Source organism: Chrysoperla carnea, chromosome 5, assembly GCF_905475395.1.
Source record: "Chrysoperla carnea chromosome 5, inChrCarn1.1, whole genome shotgun sequence".
NCBI classification, from domain to species: domain Eukaryota; kingdom Metazoa; phylum Arthropoda; class Insecta; order Neuroptera; family Chrysopidae; genus Chrysoperla; species Chrysoperla carnea.
In genome coordinates this window covers 24,266,143-24,276,881 of record NC_058341.1, presented here as the reverse complement: position 1 = coordinate 24,276,881, position 10,739 = coordinate 24,266,143, and the positions used below count along the sequence as shown (strand labels likewise).

The window sequence follows — 10,739 nt, the reverse complement described above, 5'->3', positions numbered from 1 at the left end:
AAATCCGTTAGATACTTATATAATAGTTTTAAATATTTCTTATTAATTCTTATTAATTTAATTTATGGTTTTTTTTTTAGATTGCGTTTTATGAAAGAATTGCCTTAAGAAAAGTACGAGAAATTTATCTGGATAATTATCCATGTTGATAAACAACAAAAACAAGCCATGACAACAAAACAAGTGTGGCATTTCTAAAAACGTGTGATATTTTACTTAAATTGAGTGATTTGGTGTCCTACGGAACAGCAGGTAGCAATAAAAAACTTTTAATTAAAAAAATCACAAAAAAAATAATTTAAAAAAATTCACCAAACAAAAATTTATCTTCAATACTTGAAAATTTATGAAGCAAACATCTAGATGAGTTCCATGGTGGTATAATACAAATGGATCATTTTGTTTCACTTAATTAATAATATATCACGTCAATCCAAAATATAATTATTAATCTAAGTTTCAATATATTTTGAAATGATTGAAAATTAATTAATTCATGGAACGATTTTTGAATATCTAATTAATTTGTTTAAAAAAATTCATTTATTTTAAAATAATTCGCAAAAGGTAAAAATAAAAATGCCATCTTGCTTAGTAATAAAAAAATTTTAACAATTTTAAGTTTTTATCAATCATATTAAAAATTTAATGGAAAATATAAAATGTGATTTGGACTTGAATGTGTTTATTTGATTTATTATGAACAACGCTCAATTGATAAAAACATTGGCGAAAAAACGTACAGCTAATTTCCGCGAAGACGAAACAAGATTATTAATTTCATTATGGGGAAGTCCACAAATACAAAACAAATTAAATTTAACACACCGGAAAGCACCGGTGATGCGTTTAATTGCAGCTAATATGCAACAACGTGGATTTTATCGTAGCCCTGACGAAATTAAAACACGTATACGAAATTTAAAATGCTTATATCATCGAATTAAACGTACAATTACATCCGGTTCTGGTATTGGTACTGTTGATCCTGATTGGCCACATTTTAAAGCAATGGATGCTATATTGGGTGATTCTAGTAGCCAAAGCAGTAAAACAACGAATGGACCGAGTAATGGAATTAAACCAGATTTGGATGGAAATGTTGATACACATTTTGAAATTAAGCAAGAAATTGATATAAACGATGACTTAGAATCATGGAATGGTAACGATAGTCAAGGGTAAGTTGAATTTTATATTAATCTAGAGTTTGAGATTTTGGGAACATTTAAGATATCCGAGTGAAAAAATTGCCTCAACTATTATATACTCCTAAGAAAATATGCAACTTGAAAGCCCGAGAGTAGATTAAAAATACGCAGAAAAAAGTACGGAACGTTCAAGTTTTCACGCAGATACACACTCCGATTTTATAAATATAGGCCATCATGTAACAATCAAAAGTTTTTTAAAGAAACTAAAATTTCTTCAGGATTTAGTTATTATCTTTTCAATAAAACTAACTTTGTATGACGTTGATGAAAATTAGAATTTCGTCAAAATTAATTTTAATGTACTTAGAACTAGATTTTCTTAGGCGCAAATATTTTCACGACCATCGCTACCTCACAATGATGTCAAGCAATATTTGAATAATACCATTTTTTCACCCAAGAGTCGAGATCACACGAAAATGTATCTCGACACTTGCTGGTAATTTTCTACGCTCGAGTGGTCTTATTCGACACAACTGAGTGTAATTTCATTGGTACAACAAATCAAATTTTATCCAATATAAGTGTTAAATAAATAGATGAGAAGCCTAAAAACTGAAATATACCATCCAGCCGAAAATTAAATTTATCGTCTTTTAATTTCGGATTGCAATTAAAATCTGTTTTAAAAACTTGTCGGTGGCGGGTATCATATTCTAGTGTTTTATAATTGTAAGTGCTCAAACTTGCTAAAATATTGAAAACCAATACCAAATATGTTTACAAGCGAATATTTTAGTTTTTCTACAAGTTTTACGTTACTGAGAAGTGAACGAGATTTTACAAATGGAGTATTTGGATTTATAAACTTATATAAAAAAGACACTTGGACAGTTATCCTTCGGAATATCGTAATCTTACCTTGAACTACTCTTGGATAGTAAACTTATTATGCCAGAAGTTTAGAGTTTTGAAGAGGAAATATTCAAAAAAGTTTTATTATCGATTGTACGAAATTTATAAGATATGTCGATTTCATTCATCAAAATCTTAATAGCATTTACTAAAACTTTGAGAAACAGCATTAAACACTACTCTTGTAAATCAAAAACTGGCAAAATAGTAGGAAATTGCCAAAAACTTCCAATAATTATGTAAAACCTACGTGAAAATAAAATTCTAAGATTCTTGGATTGGGAAGTAATTTAGAAATCCATCTCAAATAGTGCGTTGAAATGAAACTCAACTCTTGAAACCCCAAAATAAGGATGAAATCTCAAAGCCTTCAATTTGTTTCGGAAATGATTAAAAGTTCCTTGGTACGCCAGATGTAAATTAGTTTTCTAAAACTTTATTTTAAAAATCTAGAAGTATTGTGAGATTTGCATTGCATCGAAGGCCACCTTTATCAAAATCGTACAAAAGTTACACAGGCAGTAAATAAACAAAAGCTTTGATTTCCATTTTTTTGCTTCATAAGTTTCATAAAACCTATAAGAACACAGAATTCCATATTTCCATTACTTGTTTTGTAATTTTGATTTATTTTGTCTCACTTTGTAAACCAGATTGGCTCGTTACAAAAACAACATAAGCATCAGAAATTATAATTTCCTGGCAGCAGCTTTCCCGGACAGCTGATAATGACCTAAATTTTAAATTTGATGCCTTGAAATGTAGATAACTTCTCTAGTTTCATTATACGTTTTGTAAAACCTGCATGAGTAGAATAGTCAGTCCAAAAGAAGTAAATTGTCAAGAATTTTTGTTTGTACGTTACAACGAGCGTTGTATCACACTTTATCTGTCTATAAGTTAAGCGAGTTTATATATTTAAGTAATTAAAACATATTAAAAAAATTTTTAAATTTACAAATTACTCAAATATTATATTCTTAAAAAATAATCGGTCCTAAATTATTATTTTCAAATTCGAAAAAATTTATAATTATTTGGTGCAATTAACAGCACTTTTAATTAACTGATTAAAATAAATTATTATTTTTTATTTTAGCGAAATTACATAAAATTTGTATAATATTCGAAAATTAAATCCAAATTGTTTTTCCACAAATTTAAATTATATTAATTTAAGCGGTAAATTTATCTCATAGGCAACAGCTTAAGGCAAAATAAAAAAACAATTCAGTATTAATGGATACATCAATTGTGATAGTACTGCAAATTCATATTTTTTTAATTTCTAATTTAAGGCCGTAATTAAGTTACATACATGCGAAATAAATAGTGAAAATACCCGCGAATTTGAAAATCTAAGGTTGTTTTCATAAAAAAATGTATTTGATATTATTTTAGTTCGGAATACGACGATGACTTAGGACCTGCTTCGTTACCAGAACCAGCAATAACCATCACTACTACACCTGCTCCGGTAAAAACATCTACAGCAAATAATAACACTCCTAATATAATTCAACAGAAAATCGTTATGAGACAAGCTAGTAATCAAATTACAGCTTCTCAAACCACAAGAACAATCACTTGTGCACCTCAAACTATTCGACCAACTGGACAACCACAAAATTTAACTTTGCCATCATCCATACCATTACCATTTCTGATTCTGAATAATCTAAAACCGGCTCAAACTGGTCTAGGCAATCAAAATATTTCGAATTCAGACGGCCCACCTCCGAATAAACGGAAGAAAGATTCAATGGATGACAATGGTAATGTATTCATATTTATTGCATATTCTATCTTTTTGAAGAAACAGCCAGAATCTAGTTAAAAATTACAACTGTCATCTCTTGGATTCATCATTATTCATTATGAATTTTTCAACATTGTTGAAATTTTAAACATCAAATTTTGGAATATTAAACATTAATTTTGAATGATTCGGCTTTAGTCAATACTTATCAAGATAAATTTCATGCAAACTACATATTCTTTGTTTAAAAGAACTTTTATTTTTTGGATTATGAACTGTCCAAAATGTTGATACAAAATTCGCTATATCAAATCATGTCAAAATCATTTTCAAATGGCTGCATTCATATTACCACCGCGATAAGTAATTTTTTTCTGCCCGAGTCGTCAAACTTTTAAATGCATAAAAGTGATTTTATGGCTAAGCGCAGCAAATTTTTGGTGATCATATTGCGATAAACAATACAGGATATTCTTATTTAATAATACACAATAATGTTAGAGGATGCTACTATTATTTTTGCTCTTGGTTATAAAACCAGAGTAAGCATTTAAATAAAATTTAGTAAAATTAAACCATTATATTGCTAAACAAGAAGGCTTGTTTTCGTATGAGATTGTAGAGGAAAAGATCGTCGAGGCCAATGTCAATAGATCAAAGGAAAATATCTTGGTCTGTGGGTAAGATTTTTGTTAATAGTAACGCCTAAAAATAAATTTAAAACTTTTAACGGTCAAAAACGATAATTGATAATTAAAATAAGCTCGTGGGGTGGGGTGGGGGAAATAATGCGTTTCAAAATCTGAGTTTGAATGTGATATGTCAATAAACGCCAAATTAAAATTTCATAAGGTATCTTCGGACATGGTAGATTGTTATCCAAAATTTATCAATTGAAAATACTTTTGTTAGAGGTGACATAAATGATGACGATTAATTTATCGAAAGGTTGTAATAACTTTTAATATTCATTTTTCTAGGGTATGGCAACGCTCTACATCAACTCATAGATATCCAAAAGCAACTTTTAGATGTTGATAAGCAGCGCTTAGAAGTAGAAAAACAACGTTTAGAATTTGATCGAGTAGTTGGTTCTCAGCTGATGACCTTAGTTCCAATGATGGGGAGTTTAATTCAAAGATTGGTCTTTCCACAAACAGATGCCATGAACAAAAACTTTGATATAGATCAGCAATCGGAAGAAAATCTTGATAATAATGGTGAAATGCAAGAATTGAATGATTCACCAGATGAGGCCACAGTTCAACGTACTCAACAACATGCTGATGATGAATTAGAGAAGAATAGAAATATTTTACGTAATTTATTAAATCAAGGATTAAAGGCACGTATGATGGAGGATCAAAGAAAAGAAGCTGAACAACAGCAAGCAGAAATTGAAGCAGCTGAAAATGACCGGATTGCAGGTGAAAATGATGTAGATAATGAAATTGAAGACAATAATGTAGAACAAACTATAGAGAAAGATAAATCAAGCGAAGAAGAACTGAATAATAGTGTAACTGAGGAAAATGAAAATGTTGAACATACGGTAGCAGATGAAGATATTAATGAAAATGATGATAATGAAAGTGTTTGTAGTGTTTTGTTAATTAATGAAAATTCAGCGGGTACAAATGATGAACATAATGACGAATAGATTATAAGTATTTATTTAATTTAATTAAATCAATAATTTTCACGCAAGTTTTTTCATGCATTTAATAAACATCGCCAAAACTGCGATGAATTTTTACGATTAACATAGATTCAAAATTTCGGTTTGATACAATTTTTCTACAATACAATTCTAGAATTACGAGATTATTTAAAAAAAAAAATCATCGCATTTTTTATTAAAAAAATAAATTTTTATAATTGATAATTTAGAAATAAATCTAAATTAATTTCCTGATATAATAAAAAACCGTGAAATTTTGTAACGCCCTCGTAGTTCTTGGTTTTATCACATTTTTCTCAACTAAAAAGTGCGATAAAACTGAAAGTAGCTAAATCGAATTAAGTATGTTTTCAAAGTTTATAAAAATTGATGATTTCCAGTAGGTACATGTGTACAGTTATGATTTTCAAAATGTATGAAAAAATGATTTATGTTTAAATTTAAGCAAAAAAATACGCTAAACACATAAGATACATAATTTATTTAGTGATTTGAAATCTAGTCAAAGAAAAAAAAAACATTTTTTAGTTCCTATTTAATTTATTCATTCCATTGGCAATTTTTTTTTATTGTGATGTATTTATTAAAAACAAAATTTTTCTAAAAACTCCCAAAACAAAAAGCAGGGTATACACAGAGTTAAAAATGTCTCTGAAGAATACGTGTAAAGAATAATAATAAGTATATTGATTTGATAAGCTCTAATAAATGATAAATAATAACCATTTTTGTAAAATAAAACCACGAATATTTATTATTAATTAAAAGCAATACATTACAAAATTTGTTTTTCAATTTACAAAGAAAATTAAAAAAACTTAAAAGTACAAGACAAAGTGAAAAAAAAATCAGTATTATAAATAAAAATTAAAATAAATTTTTAATCGTAGTTGTAACTATTTTGTCTTTCCAAATCCCTGATTTCCATTATGTCGGTTTTTAAACGTTGTTTCATTATTTCTCTCCAAATTGCTTCACGATGTTCACTATTTACAATACCTAGACGAAGTAAAGTATTTTCATTGATACGTACTAATGCACGGCCAGTTATATCATGCTAAAACACAATAGATTGTAATTAATTGAAAGTATATTAGAGATAATTTATGTCTGCATTCAGACATTAATTTCTTTTCAGATATATTCTTTTAAAAATCTGTGTAAATATTATTATAATCCTATAATTAGCATGTAAAATGGGTCGATACTCTGATACAGACGCAACTATTTAATTGTTGGGACTCTTTCAAATAACAAATCTATCCTACTCCGATTAGCCCATAATCCTTCCGGATTATTATATATATTTTAGTTCGTCGATGAGATTCCAAACCTTTTTCATTAGTTTATATCGAGTTCATAATGGAGCTCTTGATTCAACAGGGAACTGTAGCTTTACAATCAAACAACCTTAGGACGAATTAATCAGTAAGCATACGCAAAAAAGTGAAATAAATTGAATCCAACCACCGGTTTGCGTTTAGAAAGAGGAAACGCGTGCATTTTATATTGGAAATTTCTTTTTCTCCCTTATGGTCATAATGTCATTAAATCGTATACAGAGTTACGACTTTATTTAGATTCAGGCATAAAGTTTACATGTATGTATCTCATATTGCCTATACGGTTTGAGAAATGCCAAACTGACGCATTTCCGATTTTTGTGTATTTGACTGACTTAAAATTATATTTTCATTAACTACAGTTTAAAATTATCACTGACTTATTCAAGAGATATTTTAAAAAAATATATCCTCTAATCTTAAATAGTTTTTTCATAAAGCGAGGAAAAGCTCAAAACATGCTATGGTATTATTTAAATCTGTATAATATTTGTACTTCAAAAAATTAAGAATGGTTCCCTTTGTTGTATCTAGTGACTTAACTTCTCTTGAGATATCAGAAAGGATAATACCTGCTGAAATTTATCCCAGTACAACGGATAATAATCGCTACAATGTCTTCGAAGCCACTTTTGAACATCGGAAACTGTCCAATAATAAACAGCCTTAGGTCTAGCAGCTTTTATCTATATGAATAAAATATACAAAAAATAAATGATTTAGATAATTTTTACAATAAAAAAACAATATTTACTTTTGGTTTGTTCACGGAGCTTATAACTTCCTCGACCATTTGTACAAATTTTTACCTACAGATAAATTTAAATGTCAAACTTTGGCTGTCAACTAGACATTTGAACATAACCACAAATAATTTGCTGTAAAATGAAAGGTTGACATAACAGCTGAGAGTAAACAAATATAATAATTATAAAACTAATATGGACTACAAAATTGAGTAAAGTTTTAAAAATTCTTTTAAGAAAATCATCAACAATCATGATCAGAGTACCATGTAGAGCTCAATTTCGTACATTTTCTTTAATTGTAAACATCGCCTTAAGAAGGGTAAACATAATATAATTTTCAGTAATATCATTTTTAATTTTAAACTTACGCATTTTCCAATTGTTTAAATCTATTTTAGATTCATCGACAAGCAACACAACCGAATCCAATTAACAATCTGTTAATGCTATCATTGCCGTTAACAATTCCAGAATGGCCATTTTTAAAAAAACAAAATTCTGTATACTATAAATATTGGAATAATAACACAGACGAAATAATTGATTATGCCGATGATTTATATAAAAATCAAAAGTACATAGAAGTATATGAAAATTTAAATCGTCTCAAAGTAATTTTTACTTACCCATCTATTTTATTTTCTTTTAAACATATCTGTAGAGTATTATCGTAGACTAAGGACTCATAACGATTCATTTTTCGAATGGGCAGGAATATTATATCCAAATCGGATTATTAAAACGTACGCAAACCGATTCATGAAAAGGGATAAACGGTTAATAATCATTCTTTGATAATTCTTGTTATCGTGCTGTAATCCTCATTTCCTAAATCAAAATCATGCATTTCGAAAATATTTTGAATCTGTACAGGATATGAAAGTCATTTATTTCAGCGGTTTAGATACGCTTCACTTGGTAGATACTCACCACATGCAGATATTTTTTACTTTCTTATTTGAGTCTAAAAGGTCGGAGTCACAACAGCGCCAGAAATCACGTACATTGACTTCCATGAGCTGAGATTATTTTCTTTTATAAAAAATGAAGGGTATCTCTTGAGATGTTTTCTCAACTTAACTTAAAAACGGAAAGAGATAATGACAAGAGTTTTTCAAACTAACTGACCGAATTGTGTATAAAATTGATCTTTTGAACCGTAAGAAATTTTTTGTATATAATAATATACAGGATCCCCAAATAATTAATTTTTTTATTTTTACATAGATGGGAGTTTTATATAAGATTTCATAAAATAAAATGTTTTAGTATATGAATAATCCAGAGATACTTTGGCGAATTGCTCGAGCACTTTATAAATTATCATGTACTCCTGATTTACCGTCGTCCATATCGAATTTAATGATATTAGAAGCCGTCGATGTTGTAAATCACGCATTAAGTGTTGGAAATGATAATGCAAATGTACATAAATGGACCGCAATAATACTTGATTGTAAATACAATATGGAAGGTATTAAAGCGAAAATAAATGGATTGGAGACCATACGCTATCACATAACTGTATGTTTAATTTGTGACTAAACTGCTTCATCATTCATAACGTAGTTCTTGCATTTTTAATATTTATTTAATTCTTTGCATTAAGAATTAAGTCCTCGCATATTTAGTACAATAATGATTTTTTTTTTCACTTTCAGAAAGCAGTTGAACTTGATGAAACCCAAACAGCTTTATATCATATGCTAGGAAAATTAGCATACGATTTAGCGAGCTTAAATTGGTAAAATTAATTTAAAAATAATATAATAATACGGATTTATACAAATTTGTTTGATTGTAGGTTTCAAAGAAAATTGGCGAATGTATTATTCGAAGAACCACCAAGTGGCTCCTATGAAGTTGCGTACGATTGTTTTTTAAAAGCTGAACAATCAACACCAGGCTTTTATGTCGGAAATTTAGTAATGTTAGGCAAATCCGCAATTAAATTAGGTCGATTACAACAAGCGAAATATTTTTTGCAATTAGCTTCACATTATATACCGATGACTGAAGAAGATAAAAAATTGAAATTAGAAGCCAAAACTTTATCTCATACTTTGGATGAATTGAATAAGGACATTTTACCAAAGGCAGAAGATGAGCTTCAATAATTTTTGTACACGAAATTTAAAAAATAATACATATTTTTAATGAATAAATATAATGTAAGTTGAGTAAGATAATAAAGACTGTTTTCTCGTTAAAATTTGGTATTATTTATTAAAATTATTGCATGTTAGTATAATCAGTAAGACTTTAATTTTACTTTGTTTGTTTATTAATTTTTGGTTTGCTTCAAGTATTAGATTGACAAGTTAATAAAAGCATATTAAGTATTCGGATGTTATAACGTAGAAGTTTTTTTTAGTTAGGAAGAGAAGATTCCCTTATATATAACTGGGACTCGGTTATTCGGGATTTTCAGGAAATGGTGTAATCTTGGCATATGACGACGCACTTGGATCTCTTTGAATTTCATCCCAAATACCATTACCATATGTTTGTAGCACCAACAGCGATCTATCAATATTATGATATTCTTTTCCAGATCGGGGCCGTAATTTTGTTGTTGGTCTAATAAATCTAAAACCGAAGAAAATTTTTGTATTAAAAATGTTAAACATGATAATTTTAGACTACATTACCTAAGATCTGCAGCGTCAGAAGAGCTATGAGAGGACAAAGATAGAGATTCTATGTAATCTGACATATCAGAAGTACCACTACTGGTACTGCGAGAATCTGTGCATGTTGAACCCAAATTTGAAGTATCTGCAGAACTACTGAAACCTGTAACATTTTAATATAATATGAACATTTGTAAAACCGGACAAGTAGAGCTTTTTTACCTTTTCGGCTTTTGGTTTGGCAAATTGGTATTTCTGCTTCAGCTGAAGAAGATTTGGTTGGAATTTTAATGTTTTGGAACTGAAAAGTTAATTCTCTAAGAGGATCGAAAGATTTGGATCTTCTTGGTAGTGAGAAATGCATGCAGTTTATTAAAGCAGGCGCAAGTCGTTTTGCATAATAATAATGCCGTCGACTTGTCATTTCTACAGTTAATGGAAATTCAAACTCGGCAAAATCAGCTCCTTGATGTTTCAATGAACCTACCCCTGAATCATTTGAACT

General features: G+C 28.8%; 3 protein-coding genes across 3 annotated transcripts; 2 read left to right on the top strand and 1 right to left on the bottom strand.

The window, feature by feature from the left end:
- The first annotated feature begins 676 nt into the window (after nt 1–676).
- LOC123300428 lies at nt 677–5,537 on the top strand. Its single transcript, XM_044883001.1, has 3 exons — nt 677–1,181; nt 3,471–3,844; nt 4,809–5,537. The coding sequence occupies exons 1-3, from the start codon at nt 700–702 to the stop codon at nt 5,486–5,488; spliced, it is 1,536 nt and encodes a 511-aa protein (XP_044738936.1). The 5' UTR covers nt 677–699; the 3' UTR covers nt 5,489–5,537.
- Nucleotides 5,538–6,357: 820 nt separating this feature from the next.
- On the bottom strand, nt 6,358–8,037 carry LOC123300214 (protein aveugle). Its single transcript, XM_044882741.1, has 4 exons — nt 7,970–8,037; nt 7,607–7,730; nt 7,425–7,538; nt 6,358–6,566 (listed from the first exon to the last, which is right to left on the bottom strand). The coding sequence occupies exons 2-4, from the start codon at nt 7,643–7,645 to the stop codon at nt 6,390–6,392; spliced, it is 330 nt and encodes a 109-aa protein (XP_044738676.1). The 5' UTR covers nt 7,646–7,730; nt 7,970–8,037; the 3' UTR covers nt 6,358–6,389.
- LOC123300213 (regulator of microtubule dynamics protein 1-like) lies at nt 7,702–9,725 on the top strand. The gene is made up of 5 exons (XM_044882740.1): nt 7,702–7,920; nt 8,000–8,212; nt 8,871–9,125; nt 9,263–9,345; nt 9,406–9,725. The coding sequence occupies exons 1-5, from the start codon at nt 7,852–7,854 to the stop codon at nt 9,716–9,718; spliced, it is 933 nt and encodes a 310-aa protein (XP_044738675.1). The 5' UTR covers nt 7,702–7,851; the 3' UTR covers nt 9,719–9,725.
- The last annotated feature ends 1,014 nt before the right edge of the window (nt 9,726–10,739 follow it).